This window comes from Chiloscyllium punctatum, chromosome 18 (assembly GCF_047496795.1).
Source record: "Chiloscyllium punctatum isolate Juve2018m chromosome 18, sChiPun1.3, whole genome shotgun sequence".
Classification (NCBI taxonomy): Eukaryota; Metazoa; Chordata; class Chondrichthyes; order Orectolobiformes; family Hemiscylliidae; genus Chiloscyllium; species Chiloscyllium punctatum.
In genome coordinates this window covers 94,931,693-94,956,002 of record NC_092756.1, presented here as the reverse complement: position 1 = coordinate 94,956,002, position 24,310 = coordinate 94,931,693, and the positions used below count along the sequence as shown (strand labels likewise).

Here is a 24,310-nt window from a genome sequence, read left to right as displayed (position 1 = left end):
AACCCATCATCTCCTTTCAGTGCCCCCCACATTCATTACACACAATAGGAAAATTGACTGAGACAGATCATCAAAGGTTTCCATTTATTATGCTTTTCAGAAAACTAAGTTAAAGGATCAGGTTCCTTCGGGTCAGGAGACATGATAGAATTGATCCTTTGCTCCTGATGCATCAATGCTAGGCTTAGTATTTACAATATTCAAGATTTCCACTCTTCAGGTTGAGATTGGCAACCTATGTTGGTCAAAATGAGATCCTTACCAGCAAACAGAATAAGATCACCCACACACAATCTGAGCACCAATATCCTTGAGATGGTCAGAAGTATCATTAAACATATTACAGGGATGAGTTTTTTGTATTCGCACTTGTAAGAACACAAGTTTTTGTGATGAACTGAAGTGAAAGTTTTTCTTAAACCCAAACTATAAAATGGCTTCAGGCCAAGAGAGAAGTGACTGTACTGCATGGGTCTGTATCAAACCAACGGGAAAAAAAAACTAAACAGGGTAAACTCCGCTCCTATTCTGTCGGCGCCCAAAGATTTCCTAAGGTAGCACCAGCAACAGAAGGCTGAATAAACTTCTGACACAAGGTATGCCACACAAAGATATAACCAGGGCGTTCAAACTTGCCAGGGTATAATTGTTGCTAAAGGATATCGGCACCTTCTCAATCATACGGTTTAATCTGTTCATATAAGAGCAGTACCAGGCACTGTTGAAAATGCCCAAGGTAAAAACTACAGGAACCAATAAGCAACATTTCCTTTCTCCAAAATTTTCCATGTGATCTACCCCTTAGAGTACACAGCTGCAGGTACTTATCCGCATGCCATTCTGCAAGATTTGACAACAGGCAAACTCAATCCTTATCAGCCCCATGCTGCCATTGCTAAAGCCCACTTCCAGACTGCAGTCAGGCCAATACCTCTCTTGCCCCCTTGAGCCAAAAAGAAAACCTCAAGGTTAATTGTAACTTCCCCCAGGTAGTTCCACCAGAGATTGGATCCTTAGGCATCAGACTCAAACGTTGGATGGGATCTTCCTGTTTATGACCTGTGCTAAATCTAGAGTGGGGTGGGGGGAACTGAAACTGTTGTTTATTTAGGGGATGGTGAAGCTGTTACCAAGCAGAATAAAAGGCAAGAGCAGGTTGCATTTTAAGGGATAGTTAATGTAACTGAGTTTGTTTTTATTATTTTGAAATAAAGCGTGGTCAGTAAAAAGTAAACATCACAGAGCGGGCAAAATCGCTTAAGTTAAAACTGAACCATGAGCCTTTTTCTTTAAACAATTACATGAGTACACCAATATCACAATAACTTGGTGACATGGAAACAAGTGGGATCATGACCAGCATGAGGTATGACCAGGATACGCGGATATATAAGCAGTCATTCCCAGAGAGACAGCCCTGCTCTGCAGTTATGTTGCATAAACATGCACTGCACATAGGGAGCTAGCAGAATGATCATTTGGATTTTCAGCCAGGCAGCTTGGAAGGATGCAACAGCTCGAGTCTTAGGAGGTACTACAGTGGCAACACTCCCACAAGAAATGAAGATTGGGAGCAGGTAACCTCCGGTGGTTCATGTATTGAGTGCACTGTTTAACATTCTATTACACAGGTGAGAAAATAACCTACCACAGAAACAAAATGGGAGGGAACTTTTCATTTAAAAAAATCTATACAACTTAATGAACAGGCAAAACATTCAAAACAGATTAGATGCAGCGTTACAGTAACGTCTCTCACTCACTTCAGATCCAATTGGCAACTTCCTCCTCCTCTGGCACATCCTGTGCACTTTCATCAAGAGCAGAGGGGAGGGGACTTGGGTGGGGGTGGGAGAGGGGGGTTGAAGGGGCTGGGGCAGGGTGGGGCAAAAATATTCCACAGACATTTAAAAAACTTTTATTAACATAAAGACTTCAGCACTCCTCAAGTGAAATACACTTACAATAAATTTAATTGAGTGGGTGGGGGTTGTTGGGGCAGGGAAGGGGGAAGGAGAGAACCAAAACTATTTCAAACTTCCTGGCATGCTCTAGAGCTAGTACGACAATCAAGCAGTCCTCTTTTTATTTTTAAAATTCCAATTCGGAGATTTCCTTCCTGTGGCAAATATGCTGAGGGGCGTAAGTGGAAACTGCCCCCTCAGTCTCTCTATGGCCCTCCTGCTTTCAGTCGAGTATTTTGTAATGTTTTTATATATTGAAGTATGTCAGATTTTTTTTCCTCTTTCTCTCTCTCTCTGTGGCCTCAGTTTGTGCTCTCTGAGCCCCTATTTAAGGCATCGCTCAAAGTAAGTGGAGCCAATGTAGCCTCCCCTCATGGATCGCTGCACATTCTGTTCAAAGAGACGTCTGTTGTTCTGAAGGACTTCTGCTGCCTCCTTGTTCAGGGGGTCCTCAGGGTTAGGTTCCTGGGAGCCAGAGAGGGAGAGAAGAAAGCAAACAAAAGGAGACACGTGCTTAAATCTACTGGGACTTTGCGCATGAGAAGTCAGGACAGAATCAACACCTCATGTCTGCAGGATCGGTTGTGAGTTAATGCTCTTCCCTCCCCATCTGAAGACTGTAGCTATTTCAGGACATGAACACAGATATCAAAGTTAACACTCAGGTGTTGCACTGTTGAAGTGTCACCTTTCAGATGGGGCGTAAAACCGAGCCACTGCCATTTCACTCAGGGACACGTTAAAAAAAAGACGGAGGTATTATTTCAAACAGCAAAGAAATGATTCAATATTTATCCCTCTATCAGTGTCGCCAAACACATTATTATCCAGTCATTATCACACTGTCCTGTGGGTGAGCTTGCTGTGTGCAAATTGGCAGCTGCATTCCCTACATTACAACAACAAGTACACTTTGAAAGCACTTCATTGGCTGTAGATAGATTTGAGATTGCCTGATATTGTGAAAGCCACTATATAAATCTTTCTCAGAGCATGCCAGTAACAATCTGTTTATAGTCCTCACTGCAGGAGATTGCAAAGCATATCATTAACCCAAGTGTTGTGACCTCTGGTGACCCATGTGCCCAAAATCTTGAAATGCTCTTTCTCTTAACTGATAAATTGGATAAATAACACCAGAGGAGGGGTGTGGTTGTCAGTTTTCAAGACCATGTTGGACATAAGGGTGTATGTTGCCTTTTTAAAAAATAAATGAGATGTTAGTGAGTTTTCTACTTGTGCCTGGGAAGTTTTTTGTGATATTCAGCACTCCAATAGGAATAATGCTAAAGAACAACTTCCATTTACATATTCTCCTTAATGCAGTAAAGACATCCCAAGGTGTTGCTCAGGCACGTTATCAAATTGAACTTCGTAAACACGAAGATCCGATGTGCAGAGAAAAAAATAGGCATTTGTAGCACACTTTCATGACTAGCCAGCTCTGTCAAAAATGCTTTACAGCTAATGAGGTACTGATAAAAAGTGTAGTCATTGTTGTAATATCAGAAATGTGGAAGCTAATTTGCATGACTGGAAGCTCTCATAAACTGTAATGTGATAATGGCCAGGTAGTGTGTTTTTCAACATGTTAATTGAGGGATAAATATTGGCCAGGGCACAAGAGGAGAACTCCTCTGCTCTTTGCAAAATCGTTACGGCGGCACGGTGGCACAGTGGTTAGCACTGTTGCCTCACAGCGCCAGAGACCCGGGTTCAATTCCCGCCTCAGGCGACTGACTGTGTGGAGTTTGCATGTTCTCCCCGTGTCTGCGTGGGTTTCCTCCGGGTGCTCCGGTTTCCTCCCACAGTCCAAAGATGTGCAGATCAGGTGAATTGGCCATGCTAAATTGCCCGTAGTGTTAGGTAAGGGGTAGATGTAGATGTAGGGGTATGGGTGGGTTACGCTTCGGCGGGGCGGTGAGGACTTGTTGGGCCGAAGGGCCTGTTTCCACACTGTAAATAATCTAATCTAATCGTAAAGTTACGATGCAGAAGGCCATTCAGTCCATCTTCTTCAAAATAGACAGATCGGATCTTTTACACACACCTGGGCAGCCACTGAGGGTTCAGTTTAACTGTCATCCACAAGACGACAGCTCCATTAGTGCATTACTCCCTCAGTATGGTCCTGGAATATCAGCCAGGATCTCAAAACTCAAGTCCTGGAATTGGACACAGAGCCTTGTGACTCAAAGGCAAAGTTATGCCAAAAGTGCTGAGGATGCCCCTCGATTACATAGCCACAGATCTAAATCTATCGTAATCCACAAGCTATTATAGCTTGTAATTATCAGACCACTGAAGATACTATATGGGGAAACTGTAGGTTAATACAAATAGTTATCATTGTGTCAGCTGATACTGCTTATTTCAAATAGTGCAGACGCTATAGCTGTTAGAAGCTCCATCCAGTGGCAGAAGACTGCAGCTGCAGACATAACCACATCGCAGAATGATGTACGGCGTTAGAAAGGTACATATCGGATTTAATTTTTAAAAAAATCTCATTCACATAGTGAAAAGTCAGCGACTGTAACAAGAACAATAGATTCAATCAAGGAAAGCGGAACCACTTGCGCACAGCGAGTGCTCAACCTGAGGATCCCAAATCCTGGGAAATGGGATTCTGAAAGGCAGACTTCATCCTACACTTACTTACATATCTTATTACTGATTTATCTTCTTTAATGATCTTGGACCAGGATTTTGGAGAGGACTTAGCACTGTTCCCAACCTGGTGAATAGATCCCACATCATAGCACCAGGTAGGTTCAGCTATGCAGTAAATGGGAACGTACAAGTCAGAAGCAGGAGTAACCTCTTTGGCTCCTTCAGCCTGCTTTGTCATTCAATAAGATCGTGACAGATCTGACTGTAACAACAATCCCAGAGTACCGCCTAAGATCTTTCTGCCAAAGTATAGCGAAAGTCTATTAAGATTCAAGACCTTCGAGTTTGCCTTAAAGCTATCTAAATACAGCAAGCTTATCGGCACTCTTAGTAAGCTGGCAAAAATTATATACCTGAAATACTGGACATTTACTGTATTATTGCAATCTCCCAGTAGTCAGGAGAGGGTGCAAATGGGAAGGTTCGCTGCTGATACATTTCATTTAAGGTGAAGGTGCATTATTATTTAAGTGATTTATGCTGTAAATAAAGTATAACAGTGATGGGTCTACCTCCAGAATTATGTTTTTATTACTAGTTTGTGTTTTTACATTGGCTACGTGGACATTTTGATCAACTAACACACTCTTGGTCCCAAAGGGGCCGGTTTATTAAAAAAAACTTTGCTGTTGTTTCCTTGCATAATTAAAAAATGCCCTATTTTGGTACTAAATTTAAGCTATAACAAGGAATGTCAGAATTTGGGCGGCACGGTGGCACAGTGATTAGCACTGCTGCCTCACAGCACCAGAGACCCGGGTTCAATTCCCGCCTCGGGCGATTGTCTGTGTGGAGTTTGCACATTCTCCCCGTGTCTGCATGGGTTTCCTCCGGGTGCTCCGGTTTCCTCCCACAGTCCAAAGATGTGCAGGTCAGGTGAATTGGCCATGCTAAATTGCCCGTAGTGTTAGGTAAGGGGTAAATGTAGGGGTATGGGTGGGTTGCGCTTCGGCAGGGCGGTGTGGACTTGTTGGGCCGAAGGGCCTGTTTCCACACTGTAAGTAATCTAATCTAATCTAATTCCACTATATTTTCTGCAAAGTCTGTGTGAATCTGTGCTCTATTTGTTTTTTTAAAACTTATAGATAATTTATGAATAAAGTCTATTTTTGGAATTAAAAAAAACTCCACAATATCCTTCCTATCCCAAAATAACCTTGCATATCAAGGATTGACCCCAGCCTTAAAAAAACGTTCAAAGGCTCTGCTTCCACTGCCTTTGAGGAAGTGGGATCCAAAGCCTTATGATGCTCTGAGAGTAAAGAATTGTACCTCATCTCTGTCTTAAATGGAAAACCCTTTTTTAAACAGAGACTCCTAGTTCTAGAAAATATTGATACATGACCCATGAGGCCCCCTTTGATAAGCATTCAAGATGGCCATAACGCAACTTGCTTGGACACTCCTAAATTCACAAAATGTGATTGGCAAAAGTGGTTTCACCACTATGTAAAAATAAGTTCCATGCAGCTTGTCCACTTACCAAAAAAAGGTACTGTAGCCCATAAATTATAGAGTTTATTGTTAATACAGGTTTCCAGTCCTCTCTGTGCAAAGGAAACAGAAAGATGATGAAGTGAATAACTTGCACAATTATCTTCACCTTATGAAGCGCAGCAGCAGATAATCTTTTAGAATAGAATCCCTACAGTGTGGAAACAGGCCCTTCAGTCCGACAAGTCAACATTTCCCATCTGAAGAGTAACCCACCCAGACCCATTCCCCTACCCTATATTTACCCCTGACTAATGCACCTAACCTACACATCCCTGAACACTACGGGCAATTTTAGCATGGACAATTCACTCTAACCTTTCTTGTTCAATAAATAGTAATTGAGTAAGTAAACCTCACCTTCCTCCAGCATCAATGCAGAAAACAGAGTTACACACAATTACCACTTCTGTAATTTAATCATTCCTTTCCTATCCTATCCTGTCCTGTCAGAGGCCTTCCTCTTTCTTCCTCTCACTCTTAGCTCTCTACTGCTTACAATAGAATCAGAGAATTATTACAGCTCAGAACACAGTTCTTCTGCCCGGGATATCTGCTCTTGCCCTTTAAAGAAACAATTCACTTTGTGCCACTCCCCGAATTCTCTCTGTGCAATCCTACAGAGTTTTCTTTTCAGATAATAACCCAACTGAACATGCTTGCACTGCACTCTGAGATGCAGTGCGTTCCAGATCCTAACCACACCGTGCGTGAAAATAGCTTTTCTGTTGCTTCCTTTGCCAATTACCTTGAATCTGCGCCCTCACAGTACCAGAGATAGAGGCTCAATTCCACCCTTGGGTGACTGTGTGTGGAGTTTGCATATTCTCCCTGGGTCTGCATGCCTTTCCTCCAGGTGCTCCAACTTCCTCCCACAGACCAAAGGTGTGCAGGTCAGGGTGGATTGGTTTTGGGAAATGCAGGATTACAGGGATAGGGTAGGGTGTTGTTCAGAGGATTAGTGTGGACTCGACGGGCCGAATTGCCTGGTTCCACTCTGTGGCAATGCTATGATGCTAAGAACAGAATCACTGTTCACCAAACCACAGAAGGCGGACATTTAGCCCATCAGATCTGAGACTGTTCCATGGTCCCAGAACATTGCTTTTCTCCCCCTCACAACCCAATATATTTTACCCCTTTAAGTATCCATTGTAAATCTGTCTCCATTGCCTTTTCTAGTCATATATTTCAGTTCACAACTTGATCTGTAAAACAATTCACCACTGGCTCTTTTGCCAATTATTTTACACCTGTATCCCTCTGGCTGCCGACACTTTGTGAGTGGAAAGAATTCAACCCCATTAGCTGTATCAAAATGTTCTTCTCTCTCAATGATTCCATTAAAACTACTCTATTTTCAAAGATCCACGTACATGCAGTCCCAGATCCCTCGGTTCCTGTACCCCATTTAAAACTGCTTCAACTGTACAACCTCGCATGTGCTGTTTCCCCTCACTCTGCCTACATTCTGAAATATATTATTTGAATTTTCTCTGTATTACTGACCAAATTCACATCCACAAAATAAATCTTCAGATTAAATGTCATGGTTACAGATTTCAGATACTTCAACTTCTCCTGCCTGTCTTTCAGAAGTTGCTCAACATTTCATTTAAAATGCCATCCCTTCTTTCCCTTTCGGTTCTAACTCAGATAGCAGCGCGATCCCAGTGGCTAGCCTTAAGTGCAACGCCAAGGAAGTTTTCCTTGGAACAAAGGAGATTGACTGCAAACAAAGATTATGTCAGGTCTTGATAGGGTGGACAAAGAAAAACAACCTGTATTAGCTAATCGTAGAAAGAGGAGGAACACAGATTTAAGATAAGAGATTCTAAGGACATGTCAGGATGAACTTTCTTTCTGTGAAGAAGATTGTAATCATCCAGAACTCATGAGCTAAGAGGCTAGAGGAATGCATATAAAATTATAAAGGGAATAAATAAGATAGAGGTAGAGAGGATGTTTCCACTGGTAGGTGAAACTAGGACAAGAGGGCATAGCCTCAAAATTAGGGGGAGCAGATTTAGGACTGAATTGAGAACGAACTTCTTCACCCAGAGGGTTGTGAATCAATGGAACTCCCTGCCCAGTGAAGCAGTTGAGGCTTCCTCAGTAAATGTTTTTAAAGCTCAGATAGATACTTTTTTGAACAATCAATGAATTGAGGGTAACGGAGAGAGATAAGGTAAATGGAGCTGAGGCCATGAAAAGATCAGCCATGTTCTTACTGAAGGGCTTGAAGGGCCAGATGGCCTACTCCTGCTCCTGGTTCTTACATATTTCGAAAAGAAATTGGATACGTATTTAAGAGGAATTAGGTGGCAGTGCTATGGGAGTACAGTGAACTTCAGACAGCCCTGGACTCACTGGGCTGAATGGCCTCTGTCTGTGTCATAATGACGAGTTTCCAGCCATCTGCTCAGTCAGAAAGCCCACCCAAGAACTACTTATGAAGCTGTCTGTTTTGCAGACATTATCCAGAAAAGGAACCAGAAACCAGTTGTCGAGCTGCTGAACGTGGTGCATTAATGGCATATCTCAGCCCATCACGTCTATAAACCACACAAATACAATAACCTGACCACAAGAAAATACAATCACGATTCAAATGTACAACAGCTCATCAAAGCCAGAGAAATAATTCCAAACGTGCACACGGCCTGCAGACCTTCTGATCAAACTTCGACCTACCTGAGGATGTTTAGGCAAACATTGCCTTCTAGATCGATGTTTGGATGATATACCATAGTTTCACATTTCACCTTCGGAGGGTCGTGAGGATAACCTTGTCCAACCTGCAAAGACAGATGCTTACATAGGAACGAGGAACAGTATCAGCCACTTGAGTCTACTCCGCCGCTCAACAAGTTGCAGACTCACCTGATGGAACATTACAGTGCAATACAGGTCCTCGATGTTGTGCTAACCTGTGAAACCAATCTAAAGTCTATCTAACGTACACTATTCCACTTCCATCCATATGCCTATCTAATGACCATTTAAATGCCCTTAACGTCAGAGAATCTACTACTGCTGCAGACAGGCCTGTTCCACAGCCCTATTATTTTCTGAGTAAAGAAACTACCCCAATATCTGTCCTAAATCTATCACACCTCAATTTAAAGCTACGTCCCCTCGTGCTAGCCATCGCCATCTGAGGAAAAAGACTCTCTCACTGTCCTCCCTATCTAACCCTCTGATTGTCTTATGTGTCTCAATTAAGTCACCTCTCAACCTTCTCATCTCTAATGAAAAGTTGATCTAGGTCTCAACTCTGCCATTTTCCTGCCTGTTCCTCACAACCCTCAACCGCCCGGTGGTTCAAGAATCTGCCAGGTTCAGCCTTGAATAGATTCAATGACCCAGCCTCCAGAGCTCACAGGGATAGAGAATTCTAACAAATTTCTACCCTCGGGAAGACATTCCATATCTCTGAGGGAACAAGACTGACTACATTACTCCACAGAGAACCAGCAGAGACCCCATGGGTAGATTGGACTCTTATGTGAATGTTTTTATGATTCCATTTAAATCGCTTACCTTTCATTCTGAAACCGTGCCCTCTTGTTCTTGACTCCTCCACGAGGGAAGACATCCTTCGCTATCGGCCCTGTGAAAGCCCTACCCTCAGAAACTTTCAGGCTTCAGTAAAGTCACCGCTCATTCTCCAATCTCCGATTTTAGCTCCATTTTGTGCAACCTTTCCTTGTGACACAAACCCCCTCATACCAGAAATCAGTTGAGTGAACATCCTCTGAATTGCCTCCAGTGCAACAGCGTCGCTCTTTAACAACACTGTGTGTGTATGTGCACCACATGGACTGCAGTGGCTCAAGAAAGCAGCTTACCACCACCATCAAGGACAATTAGGGATGGGCAATAAATGCTGCCCCAGCCAGCAATACTATCCCCTCCTGTGAAAGATTTTAATACCTTAATTCAGAAGACCAAAATGCACATAATATTCTAGATGTGGTCTCACCAACATATATATGTACGTATAAGTAATCACAGTGTGTCTGACTACACCTTCAGTGTGGATGGATGATTAATGTAACAGAATGGTTGTGGAAAATCTGGTGGATGTATGAGGTTGGTGAAAGAAAGACACCAGTGACACACCATGACAGGTCTCCTTGTGGGAGTAACTGCAAGGAGCAGTAGCTTCCAATCATTTACCCAACATATCCAAGCGTGTTGAGAACGCTTTACTCTGTTTATGTACAGAGCTATACATTGACTTGCCTGAGGGGTTCAGCAGCAGGTTATGAGCTGGCACTTATTTTGGCTGGCCAGCTCAAGTTTACGCAGACTTGTGTCCAAACTGGTGGAAATTGCACAATTCAAATCCCACTGAAGGCAAAGCAACTCTGAACGAGAAATTCCTGAAGTTGAGTCTCGTCCTTTGGTTCGATCGGGCTTAAGGTTGCACTTCTAAAACTCAGGAACGCAGTTTAGACGTTTGCAATGTACAATTCTCGTGTGACAGTACATTTACCCTCCACTTACCTTAAAACTAAACACAAATTTCCCTCCTTTATAGAACCCCTGAAAGCAAAGAGAACAAAAGGTTTTTAACAAGAAATATTTGCTGACTGCACTTAATAAAGACAATGACTGTGGCAAGTATTATCCCAGATATGTGGATTAAAGCTAATCAATCAAGTATTAAACCTTTTCCCGTTCACACCATCACAGACTGTTAATGTACACAACCCCATGTGTTCCGAATCCCAGTGAAACACAACACCTTCTCATGAGATGGGATTCAAGTCAATCAAAGCCCTTCTTCATTCATTTCCAATATACCAAAGGGTAGAGATTTAAAATTACTGATCGCACACTCAGCACATCACAGGGTTGTGAAAGCAAGAGCACAAGGAACTGAGGGATTCAGTGTGTTGCTGTGATCTGGAATGCATTGTCTGGAGACTAGTGGAAGCACATTCAAGGATGCCTTTCAATATGGAGTTAGATAAAGACCTGCGAAGGCAGATATGTAGTCCGATGGCAAAGAGCAAGGAAACAGAATGAAGTATATAGCTCTTTGAAAGAACAGGCATCACTCAATGGGAAAAGGGTTTCCTTCAGATGATTCTAGGATAAACAGGACGTCATTAATCCAAAACGTTTTCACCTCGTCATCACTGGACAGCATTCCACAATGAAGAGCAGGAGGCCACTTAGTCCCTCGACCTGTTCAACTATTCACTGAGTCCACAGCTGTTCTATGTCCTAAATCTATGCCACTGGCATATATCTCTGGTTAACAAAAATCCATCACTCTAGGTTTTAAAATCAATTGACCCAGCAGCAACTCCCATTTGTGAAAGGGTTTCATCACCAGTCACCTTTTTCACCTAATTTCACCCTGAAAGATCTGACTCCGAAGTTTAGGATATGTCTCCTCATCCCAGACTCCAAATCTTTACCCAGTTAGCACTCTCCAAACTCTCCCAGATGTAGAATCCCAACTGGAAAAATTGCTGTTACTTTTATTCCCACTGGATCAACTTGCAATTAACCAAACCTCCCTCTCAGTTAGTCACAGGGTCAGAACTCTTGAAACATTCACAACGTACTGGAGAGGAATGGGTAGATGTGTTGGGGACAGGAGTGCCTTGCTGTACAAAGCATGTTTCTGTTTCACAATGTGTCATTTCATAACTCAAAAGTTAAGTGGATTCCTTAGAAATCTTATTTCACTCTTGAAAAATGATTAGGAATCAGACAATGGAATCTACGAGAAACACTGAAGCCACGAAGTTACCACAAACCTATTCACCTCCTGCTCCTGATAGAAACCTGCCTCTTGAGGTTCCCCTATCTGGCTGTAGATTCCACCAACGTAGTGTCTGCTGAAATCTACCACCTGAAGATAAACCGCACATGCTCACCTCTCTTTGAAAAATATGCCTACGCATATAAAATATAAAGCTAATTTTTTAAAATTCTACTTTACTTCCAGTGTTTCTCCCCACTTAGGCCAGAGGTTATCGGGGCAGAATTAGGTCATTCGGTCCATCGAGGGCTGCACCACGATATGTTTCTCAACCCCATTCTCCTGCCTTCTCCCTGTAACTTTGATTCCCTTACTAGTCAAGAACCAATTTATCTCTGCTTTCAATACATACAGTGATATGGCCTCCACAACCTTTTGAGTTCCACAGATTCCCCACCCTCTGGCTGAAGAAATCCCTCCTCGTCTCAGTTCTGAAGAGTTGTCCCTTCACTGAGGCTGTGCCCTCGGGTCCTAGTCTCTCGGATACTGGTGGAAACATGTACTCCATGCCCACTTTATCCTGGCGCCTCAGTATTCTGTAAGTTTCACTAATGGTTTGCTAGGTTTTTAATTATTCTTTATTTCAATTTGTTTCAGAAATGTTGTCATTACCATGAATGTTCCTGGGCGTCAAAAAGCACAGCTTCCCAAACTTGAGACTCTTCCACAGCTGCACCTTTAGTATTGCAGCCAAAAGCAGGACTCTCAACACAACGTGACAGTGGAGAGCGTCACCCCACCACCCCAGCCTACTCAACACCTGGGTGCACATATCTACACACACTTCACCAGAGGGGTAGCCTGGAAGGAGTCAACAGCTGGAATCTTTGATTGATCTCCCTTCTTTCCCACTAACTGTGGAACTTTGCTAGTCTTTATTTCAACACAAATAATAGGAGAAATAGACAACTCAATCCATCTGAGCCTGCCCTAAAATTCAATATGATCACAAAAGATCCATTTTTCTACCTGACACAACAGATCCCAACTCCCTTATGGATCACTAGTCTGTGTAGTACAACTTTCAGCATGCTCAATGGTGCCCAGTTCTGGTCTCTCTGCTACAGGAAAGACATTGCTAAACTTGAAAGGGTACAGAAAAGATGCTGCTGGGATTGGAGGGTTTGAGCTGTAGGAGAGGCTGAATAGGCTGGGGCTATTTTTCCCTGCATTGTTGGAGGCTGAGGGGTGACCATATACAGTCTATAAAATCATGAGCCTTTTCTCCAGAGTAGGGGAGTCCAAAACTAGAGGGCACAGGTAATAAGCTGAAAGGAGGAAGATTTAAAAATGGACCTAGGGGCAACATTTTCACACAGAGGGTGGTGTGTGTGTGTGGAATGAACTGCCAGAGGAAGTGATAGAGGCTGGTACAATTACAACATTTAAAAGGCATCTGGGTGGGTATGTGAATAGGAAGGGTTTAGAGGGATATGGGCCAAATGCTGGCAAATGGGACCGGATCAGTTTGGGATACCTGGTCAGCATGGACAAGTTAGACCGAACGGTTTGTTTTGTACTATATTTTTATGACTGACCTTAAGCTTCAACCCCACTTTCCTGCCTGCTCCTCTAATCCATTCCCTGAGACACCAAAACTGTGCTTGTCCCAGCCTCAAATATATACATCAACAGAGCATCCACTATCCACGGAGTGAAGCCATTTCCCCTCAACACGGCCTCTTATCCTGGGACTGTGCACCGTGTTTTAGACTCCTCAACCAGAGACATCCTCTCAGTATCTACCCTACCAAGCTTATTCAGAATATGGCATGTTTCAACGAGATCATCTCTCCTTCTTCAAAACTCCAGGGAATATCAGCCCCAACTTCTCATTATGAGATAACCATCGGGATTAGGACAAAAAACAGAACATGCAGGAGTAACATAACAGGTCTGGCAGCATCTATTCAGGGAGAAAGAGTTAAGATTAAGCCGAGTGACCCTTTGCCAGAACACTGGAAGTGGGAGCTGGGGAATTCTGGTGTCTAAGAACCAATGCAGCAGTTCACTAGCACAGGTATGTTTGAGTCCCACTATGGTTGGCAAACCTGGTCTTCCCCTATCCTCTTATTGATCAGACCGGCTCAAGAACCAGGAACCTTGGCTTCCACCTTTAAACACTGACAGCTCATTAAAAACATCGGCATTTTTTAAACCAAAGACATTCAGAATTCTCAGTCAGTCTGCTCATCACTTACTTCATCCGGACAGATGATGAGCTTGAAGTTGAGGAGGTCATCAGGATCTGGGAAAACTATTTCACAGGTTTTAGGTAAATTCAACTCATTTATATCTGGAAAGAAAAATCAAAAAAGGGAGAAACCAGTGAACAACTAGAATATCAACAGATTTATTAACATTTTTCATAAGACACAGGTGTCACGGACTAGGCCGGCATTTGTTGACTATCACTAACTGAGGTTGAGAAAACTATGGTGACCTGCTCTCCTGACCTGGGATGTAGCAACACCCCCAGTGCTGTTAGGTCAGGACGTCCAGGATTTTGACCCAGCCAAGGACAGACAGCTCAGAGTCTGAGAGTAGTTTGAAGGGGAACTTGCAGGTGGTGGTATCTGCTGTTCTTGACCTTGAAGATAGTAGATGCTGTAATTTTGAAAAGTGCTACTGAAGGGCATCTGATGCACTACTGTATTACAGATTGTAGACGGCATACACTGCTGCCACTATGTCATTGGTGAAAAGGCTGATTCTTGAAGGTGCTGGTTGTAGTGCCAATCAAGCAGACTGCTTTGTCCTGGAAGCTACACCCGTCTAGGCAAACGGTAGTCTTCCATCTCACTTCTGTGTGCCTTTTTAGATAGGGGACAGTGAGAGAAAAGGAGTAGACCAGGCAATTGAAACAAAGAACAGAACATGGTGAAAATAACTAACATTTCAGACGTTATTCCCGTAGATGTTGCCAGGTCTGTAGAGTACTTCCAGCAATTTCTGCTTTTCTTTCAAATTTTCGGCCCCCAGAGTAAAGTTTGATTTTCTAAAGCATGGAAAGTAGCAGATTCTCACTTGAAAAATTGAGCAACAACACAGCAATTTCCCAATCAATAATTTGCAAAGTTCCTCTCACATGAGGATGGCAACATACTTCTCAAATAAATTGCTGTTCAATTTAACTTCTAAAACAAAGAAATCAATTTAAAGAATAGGTAAGTACAATAACTATATACTGTCTGACTACTCATTTTAAAACAAAAAATTGGTTCACTAAACACCCTTTATTTGGTTTGGCTCCAAATGTGACCACAGCCCCACAGTGACCTGGTTAGCTTTTCACTGTCTTCTGATATTCCCGAGCAAGCTGCCCAGCTGCATATAAAAAGCCTCTAGTCCCTTTTACTGATCTGTTCTTTAAATTGATTTCTCTGTTTTATACATTAAATTCAAACCCTCAAGGCACCAAACGTGTGATTTGAATTTACACTACCTGGCCTCTCAGCTCAGTAATGAAACCACAACACTACCACAGGTCAAGGTAGTGTTATTGCAGAAATCACACCCCTGATAGGAAGAAAAGGTCAAATGGTACACACATCGGGGTCACACCTCAACCACTTAAAGCATACAACAGACAATTCATTGGGGAAGCAGAGGCACAATGCTAATCCAGACCCCCAGGCTAATGTTCTGTGACATGGGTCATGGTGATGGAACATTGCAAAATTTGAATTGAACACAATCTGGAATTTATAGGGCTCTTATAGTACATTGGTGGTGTCCCTACCTTTGAGCCGGGAGCACTGGGCTCAAGTCCCACCCACTCATAAGGTGCATGATAGAATTTCTGAATTTAGAAAATACCTACAAGGAAAGATCCATATTTCCAGTGACTTCCATTAGAAAATCTTGTTCACGTTCCACAAATCCAGTGCACACTTCCAAAACTTCAAAATAAAAGCTAACAAAAATCAATGTTCTATGAAACAAGCTTTCTTATATTTTCCTGATTGACTTGAACACTTGTCTTTTCAATGCTCACCAAAGCTCGAGTTGCAGAGGCTGACCTTTCTGTCCACAGGTCCCATTAACCTCATCACTAACTTTTGAAAGTAAAATTGCAACCCTCAGGTCCATCCCTGATTCCTCAGCAAGGCAGCACGTCCCTCCAAAACCCAAGTGGCTACAATAAAGTACACAGGATGAGGAGAGGTTACTAGTTTCCACTCCAGTCACAGCCTGTTTCCAAAACCCTTGACCGCACCTTTACCTCCAGATTTGAACCCTCCATTCCTTTCTCTAATCAACTCACCTCTTCCAAATCATGTTGGTCCATCATGTAGACTCATACAGCACAGAAACAGACATCTTTGGTCCAACCGGTCCACGCCGACCATATTCGCAAACTAAACCAGCCCCCACCTGCCTGCTCCTGGCCCATATCCCTCCAAACCTTTCCTATTCATTAACTTATCTAAAATGTCTTTTTAACATTGTATCTACACCTCCATCACCAATTTCTCTGGCAGTTCATTCCACACATGAATCACTCTCTGGTTCAGAAAAACATTGCCTCTCTTGTCCTTTTAAAAACATTTGCTTCTCACCTTAAGAATATACCCCTTTGTTTTGAACTCCTCCACTTTAGGGAAAAGACCCTTATCATTCACCTTATTTATCCATGTCCCTCCTGATTATATAAACCTCTATAATGTCACCCCTCAACCTCCTACGCCCCAGTAAAAAAAGTCCCAGTTTTTCCCATCCATTTTTATACCTCAAACTCACCACTCCTGACGTCCTGGTAAATCTTTTCTGAACCCTCTCCAGTTTAATAATATCCTTCCTATAACAGGACGATTTGTGCTGGTGGGTCTGGCAACAACTTAATTCTTTAAAACAATCTCTAACCCTGAACTCTGGGATCTCTGCACCCCTCGCATTCTAGCCTCTTGCACCTCAGAGTCAGAGGTTGTGCCATTTGTTGCCTCTCAGGGGTGTGATTATATCTAGGCTATTGTGTTGCTCAGCACAGAACTGAGCTAGTAAAACCTATATAACGTCACCAGACATGAGAGAAGATGCTTCAATCCCAGGTGTTAAACAGAGACCCTGTCTGCTTGTTACTGCAACGTACATAAATGCTTTTCGATCCTACAACAATACTTAAGAAGCGAAAGGAGCTCTCAAAGCACTCTGGCCAACATTCATCGCTCAAACACCATTACTTAATCAGATCACTGTCTGAGATTTTGCATTTGCCTAGGTGGTTAAACTGGAGTCATTTACTGTTCAGTTAGAGATATGGCATCCCACTGCATTGAAGTTGCACCTATAAAAATGTTTCATGACGGCTGCTCGAAAACATTGTAGAAAAATGCTTGAGGGGTGAAAACAGTTAACTGAACCTAGTGTGAAAAGGTCACCCACTCAACAACACAGAGCAGGTAGGGAGCTGTTCCAGATGGCAAGAGGAGAATATATATTTCCATAGCCTTCAAAAAAGATTTTATGTTCCCCCTACTTATGGTAGTTTTGATCTAATGATCAGTCAAATCTTGCAATAATTTCAGTCAGGAAAGCAGCTTTACATGTTTGGTACTTCAGATAATTTAAGTCTGCCCCCGATAAGGAAGTGGTTAGTAAATAAGCTTTCATATAAAGAAGGGTCTGCTCAGACTTGAAATATTCGAGCAGAAACGATGGGGGATCGAAAATATCCAATTAAATCTGAGGGAAATGTATAAATATCTGAAAAATGAGATATTTAAAGAAACATGAGGGTAAAGAAAATGAACTGCAGCAAAGGAAACTATCCTTTCAGATCTTGAGACATTCTCACACAGAAGAATGGTAACGAATGAGCTCCTTATCAAAGCGAGTGTAATGGCGACTTGCAGCAAGGCAAACTCAGTATCTCATGCTAAAAATGTCATCTGATTACATTGGACCCACAATTCAACCAATTCATGTCAGGGTTTCTGCTCCACCTTCCCACATCTCCTCATCCAAACCTACCATCGCAACCCTCATTTCCATTCTCCCTCATATTCTTGTCTAGCAACCAGAGCTAAAGAGGTGTACGAGCTGTTACCAACTTCTTTGTTGCCCTTTGATCCAGGCAGGTTTTACACAAACTTTCATATTACACTCTTTCAAAACTCCTGAACCAACTCTCACTGCATGTGTGACAATCAACGCAGACTGCAACTGCAACCAGTGGGTGGGAAAGCCAATTCCACAGCAGGATGAAATGCAGAATAAAAGCTTAAAGTGTCTCTGTGGAATCTCAGTCACCAAGTATTGTCAAGAGATGCATGAATAGATTTTTAGACTTTAAAGCCATTAAGGAGTATGAGGACAGCACTGGAAAATTGCAATAATGTAGAAGATCAACCATTTCCCGGCTGAACAGAACAACAGGGGCTCAAGGGGCCAAATTGCCCAAGCCTACTCCTATTTCTAATGCTGGCGAGGAGGCTCCTCACTGAATCCCTGATTGAACAGTGTATTTGACTTGCATACAATAATGTACAGCGCATAGTGTCAACCTCCTGCCACATCTTGGCTTACGTCACTAGACTATTAATGCAGAGACTTGAAACCAGGAAACATAAGATCAAGTCTCTCAGTGTCAATTTGAGAATTTCAAATCAGTTTTTTGTTTACTAACGTTCTTCACAGAAGGTGGACCAGACAAGAACCAACAAAGTGATTCCATTTTGCCTAACAATCCAAACCGTCACAATATTATAAAAACAAATAATGCAGATGCAGGAAATACGGAATTGAAACAAAGTGTTGGAGAAACTCAGCAGGTTTAGCAAAATCTGTGGAGAGAAACAAAGCTATAGCGTCGATCTCAGTATAACTTCGTCATAGATACTGCCAGACTTACTGAGTTTCTTCAGCAAGCATCATCTTTTATTCCATTGTAACTTGAACTAAATATCAGATGTGTGCATTGCCTGTTCTGAATTTTACACACTATATAATTGACCACTGAGGTAATTCAATTTGATTTCAAGATGTGCATCAAGAGGAGACTTTCAGCAGCTTGAAACTGCTGAAGCGAGTTATGACAAATCTGTTATCGCCAGGAGTATGCTCAATCTCAAGAGATAAAGCAAGTGTTCCACAGGAGTAATGCATTGGTTCCAGTCCACTAAATCAGCCAATGACAGTTGCAAATCAGTTGCAGGAACAGAGCTGGACATTCACACTTTGATCAAATGACGACATATCCAGGCAGCCACAGATTGCTCAAGGCACTTCAACGTGAGGGGATTATGGTGAACATCCCTCCAGCTCTGGGGAAGCTGGTCAGACCGCACAGATAGACAACGGTGTTAGAACGCACTCCTGTTAGAAAACTTTGCTGCCAGCTGGTCTCACAAGAGCTGTTGGACGGGAGGAGAGACGAGCACACATCTGCTTTTTGAAGGGGTGACAATCTCAGACAGACACATGAGGAAGAGCTGACCAGCTGTTGGGAACAGAATTCACATTAGTTGAGAGAGAGGGAATGTAAGGGAGATTGACACAATCGGGTTCCCTAAAACTATCAGCTGCTTGAACGTAAAAGTTATCAGAACTATTTTTAAGACAAAAGATCCCTCATATGGATATATGAAATAGGAGAAGTAGGCCATTCAGCCCTTTTATCTTGCTCTACCATTCAAATAATATCATGAGCTGATCTGTTTACATTTTGAATTCCACATTCTCATCTGACCCTCATAGCTAGGGGAATCAAAAGCTAACAAAAATGTATCTACCTCTGTCTTAAACATATTCGCTGGTATAACCTACATTGTCTACTGAGGCAAAGTTGCACAACTCTCATCTTTGTGCAACAGGATCCCTTAGCTCTGAATTCATCCACATGAGGAAACATCTTTTCCAAGTCCATCTTGGAAAGACCATTCAGGACCTTACACACTCAATCAAGTGGCCCCTTCTAAAGTGATGAAAACAAGCCCAGTCTAACCTAACCTCACAGACAATCCACTCACCAGGTATCAGTCTGCTAAACCCCCTCTGAACTGCCTCCAAAATATTTACTTCCTTCCTTAAATAAGTGACCAACACTGCACAAAAAACATACCTACCCATGCTGCTTTCTAAATTGCAGAATTCAAATTATTAGATATTTAATATATTTTTAGAAAGTAAAGTAACACTGAAATTAAATGAAGAGAGCTCCTTTCCAAACCCTTCGATGAACTGACAAAATATTATAAAACCATATTAATATACAAAATGCACCTGTGCTCTTTTTATACCAGGTCAATTCCCCTTTCTCTCCCCTTAATCTGATCAATCCAACTTTAGCATCACTGTTTCAGGTGCCCTGTGTACATGAGAAATGGCCCTTTCCTTCTGCCCCTGTCATAGTAGTTGAGTGGTCTGTAAATTCTCAACACTGGATGAAGCAAATCCCAACTTTGGATCCTTATACATTCCAAAAATACCTGTGGCTCAGGTTATGACAACAATTCCGCGCAGCAGTCATTTCAGGGATGGCGTAGACTTGGGTCAAAACCCATGACTGGTCAGTGGATAAAGGCACTACTTGTTGCGCATCCCCGCTTAGGGAAGAGAGAGAAACAGCTCCCTTCAAAAATCCAATGCCTGCCCGAGAATGGTCATAATGAACAGCTAGCTGGAGTACCTGCTACTGCCACCATCTTTTGTCAAAGATTAGAAATATATGACTGATTACACGAGAACATCTCCAACAGGGATGGATGTCAGTGTGGTTTGCTCCAGGGAAGAGATCAGCATCACTCCATTCTGATTGTAGATGGAGAGGGGCCAAAACAAGAACCAATCTAGAAATTACAGCACAAATGGTGATTATTTTGCCTTCCACGTCAATAAGAGCTCTCCAAAAATAGCTATATAATTCTTTTCCCCTGAATCATTTTATATTGCACCTTTTCATTGGCTTCCCCAGCTTCCTTTTAAACGGTCACACAGAATATTCCCTAGAGTACAGCACAGTACACTCTAGTAACTATGTTTGGAAAACAAATTCCTCCTTGCCTCCACAGGCCATCCCATCCAAGCCTATCATCAACATGCCAATCTATGAAAACTGCCTCCTACCCCTGATATTTTGTTATCGCAATAAAACTTCATCTAACCTCCCTGTGTTGTCTGCACCAGAGAAGACGACACAATTTCAAACTGGCATTGCAAGGATGGGGCTGCATTTCCTTCCTGGACCAAGGAGTTTGTCTTAATGCTTTGGGAAAGAAACCTGACATTTCGTCGGCAAATATCAATCTTTGCAGGTTACTGGGACTCGACCGGTTCAGGAGTCCGCAGCATGCCAAACCTAGAGTTGGTGTTGGTGGAGGGGTTGGGAGAGTATGGATTAGATCAGTGTTGAAGGGAGGGGGTTGAGAAATGGGCAGATTGTGACAGATTCTGGTTGTGGCCCTTGGGGAAGAGGACAAGGAGGTCAAAGACCAGAACTGGGATGCTGCTGGGCAATGAAGTGCTATCATCAGGACCCCATTGAGCCTGGGGGTTGGAGGTTGGGGGTTGGAGGGGGGGGGAGTCCTTGACACTCTCTCCTCACCCCAGAGTCAAGCCAGTGAGGGAATGGGGGGGGGGGGGGGGGAACAATTGAACCTAACTCTGGGAAAGGAGGACAGGGGGTTGTGAGCAGCCCAGGGCCCAGATCTTCATCTCAGTCTCTCCCCGCCGGGAATCCCAGGGTCCCCCCTAGTCCTGGCCTTGCAGCAGAACACTTTCCCCATCAGGGAAGCCGGTCGAATTGAGTCCCAGGCTCCATCCGAGGCCTAGCTGCCTCCAGGCCTTCCCCGTGGGTCAGAGGACGGTCTCCAACCCCCCACCGACACTTGCCCCTTGCGGCAGAGAGGCCTGGGCCGCTGATTTCCCCCCCCCCCCTCGGGGGTGGGCCCGGGCCTCGCCGAGCCCCCCCCGGCCTCCCGTTACCTTTCTGGATGCGGAGCTGCGCGGCCGACGCCTTCTTGGTGCCGGTCTTGGCGGCTCCGGCGGCGTCCTCTTCCTTCTTCTGCTGCTTGAGCGAGAAGAGCTTGATCATGATGTGGCGGCGGCGGCGGGGCCTCAGGACTCGGGCTGCGGGGTCGGAGGGAGACACGGAGCCGCCGCTCGGGCTGGGAGCAGAGCGCGGGGCAGCGTGGGAGCGGGGCTCGGGTCAGAGGGCAACGGGGCGGGGCTTGCCGGAAGGGCGTGGTTAGGACGTGCCCGGTTAGTGGGCAGGGCTAAGGAGACCAGGGCGGGGCCACGTGTTCGTGGGCGGGGCTAGCAGCATGAGGCGGAGTCAGGTGGTGTTCGGTAAGTGGACAGGGGTTGAGAAGATCGGGCGGGGCCAACGGAGTGGGGCGGGGCTAGCCGCGAGGTGCCAGGATAGGGCAATCCCTGGTGAGAGGGCGGGAACTTGCGTGGGCGGTGCTAGAGGAGTGGGGCGGGGCTTGGTTAGGGTGGGTGCGGCTCCATGTGTGGTATTGGGCGTGGTTTCTGGGAACAGGCGGGACTAAAAAATGGGTTTTGGTTATGCGGGACATTGGGCGGGGTTAGTTGCGAGGGTGTGGTCATATTAGTGGGCGAGAAAGATGCAGCGCGTCATAATAGGTGGGTGCGGCTAAGTGACAGGGCGGGGCTTAGTAGTGAGGGCGTGTGGAGGGAAAGGAGGAGCTGAATGATGGGGGCGGTCGGAACCTTGGGGGCGGGGCTGAACGAGGGGCGTGATATTCTAAAAGGAGGCGGGGCTGATCTTTCCAGTTTGGTGCACAGTGTCAATGCTCAATTTTCTCCCCATTTCCCAGTGACACAGAAGAGATCGCTGACACCCAAGGGGAATATGGATGTCACACGAGGTGAAATGGGTACCATACAAGAGGAGATGGGTGATCTACCTGGAGCTGGGTTAGCCATAGATTTGGGAATGAGTGGCACATTTGACCATGGGTGACACACTCAATGCATGGTAACACAAGAGATAGTAGGTGACATACTCAGGAGGCTTGGATCACTCACTGGGACACACACATTACGGGCGATTAAGTTCTTTTTGAAGCATACCCACTGTTGTAATATGGGGAAAACAGCAACCACAAACAACAATGCAAGGTTTGTGAAGGTTTGTCGCTCAGGTTGAGGTTTAGGGTGCAGGTTTGCTCGCTGAGCTGTAGGTTTGATATCCAGATGTTTCGTTACCTGGCTAGGTAACATCATCAGTGGCGACCTCCAAGTGAAGGGAAGCTGTTGTCTCCTGCTTTCTACTTTTCTAAAATAGAAAGCAGGAGACAACAGCTTCGCTTCACTTGGAGGTTGCCACTGATGATGTTACCTAGCCAGGTAATGAAACGTCTGGATATCAAACCTACAGCTCAGCGAGCAAACCTACACCCCACAAACAACAATGTAATAATGGGATTAACTGTTTCAGTCGTGTTGGTTGAGCAATGGAGCAATTCATATTTTCCTTCGTGTGCGTGTACATTTTCTTTTCCTTATGCTATATCAGTTATACCACATTGGGCACATATTCATCTTTGGGTCAAAGAAATGTGGACTCCACTCCAGAGACTTAAGCACAAATATCTATATTAACACTGAAGTTCCGGAACTGACAACCGGAAGCGGCAGAGACAGGCCACTATAAATGCCGGAGGAAACAGCACAGAAGCGCTTCACAGGAGGCTCCCAAGCACTGAGGATGTCACCTAGACAGGGGACGAAACGTTTGCAAGACAAATTCCCAGCTCGGCGAACAGAACCACAACAGAGACATACAAAATAATCAGAGGGTTAGATAGGGTGGACAGGGGGAGAGCCTTTTTCCAAGTATGGGGACCGCAAACACGAGGGGACACAACTTTAAAGTGAGGGGAGATAGGTATAAGACAGATGTCAGAGGTAGTTTCTTTACTCAGAGTAGTAAGGGTATGGAATGCTTTGCCTGCATTGGTAGTAGATTCACCAAGTTTAAGTGCATTTAAGTCATCATTGGACAGGCAAATGGACGTACATGGAATAGTGTAGGTGGGATGGGCTTCAGATTAGTATGACAGGGCGGCGCACCATCGAGGGCCGAAGGGCCTGTACTGCGCTGTAATGTTCTATATGTTCAGGTATGGGGAGAATGTGAAAACTCCACACAGAGAGTTGCCCAAGGCTAGAATGAACCCAAGTCCCTGGCACTGTGAGGCTGAAGTGCTAACCACTGAGCCACCAAGCCATCCACAGGGACCTTAATATATTAGAGTTGATTTTTCTCTGCACCATCTCTGTACGTGTAACACTATATTGTGAATTCTGTCAATTACCTTAATGTACTTATGTAAGATATGATTTGCCTGATTAGTATGCAAAACAATACATCTTACTGTATCTCGATACATGACAATAATAAATCAAATCAAATTTTCTTCTCTTTCTC

The 24,310-nt window shown here is 43.9% G+C and overlaps 1 protein-coding gene across 1 annotated transcript; it reads right to left on the bottom strand.

Annotated features, from left to right (window-relative positions):
• Positions 1–70: 70 nt before the first annotated feature.
• ube2m (ubiquitin conjugating enzyme E2 M) lies at positions 71–22,079 on the bottom strand. Its single transcript, XM_072588835.1, has 6 exons — positions 21,841–22,079; positions 14,118–14,212; positions 10,644–10,682; positions 8,826–8,929; positions 6,121–6,184; positions 71–2,429 (listed from the first exon to the last, which is right to left on the bottom strand). Exons 1-6 carry the CDS (start codon positions 21,947–21,949, stop codon positions 2,289–2,291), a joined length of 552 nt encoding a protein of 183 aa, XP_072444936.1. The 5' UTR covers positions 21,950–22,079; the 3' UTR covers positions 71–2,288.
• Positions 22,080–24,310: the final 2,231 nt, after the last annotated feature.

Excerpts from the sequence above, each read along its gene's own strand:
- ube2m (XM_072588835.1), bottom strand. The coding sequence starts at position 21,949 with ATGATCAAGCTCTTCTCGCTCAAGCAGCAGAAGAAGGAAGAGGACGCC. Across the intron at positions 8,930-10,643 it reads AATTTGTGTTTAGTTTTAAG|GTTGGACAAGGTTATCCTCA; the intron begins GTAAGTGGAGGG and ends CTGTCTTTGCAG. Across the intron at positions 2,430-6,120 it reads GGCTACAGTACCTTTTTTTG|GAACCTAACCCTGAGGACCC; the intron begins GTAAGTGGACAA and ends TCTGGCTCCCAG.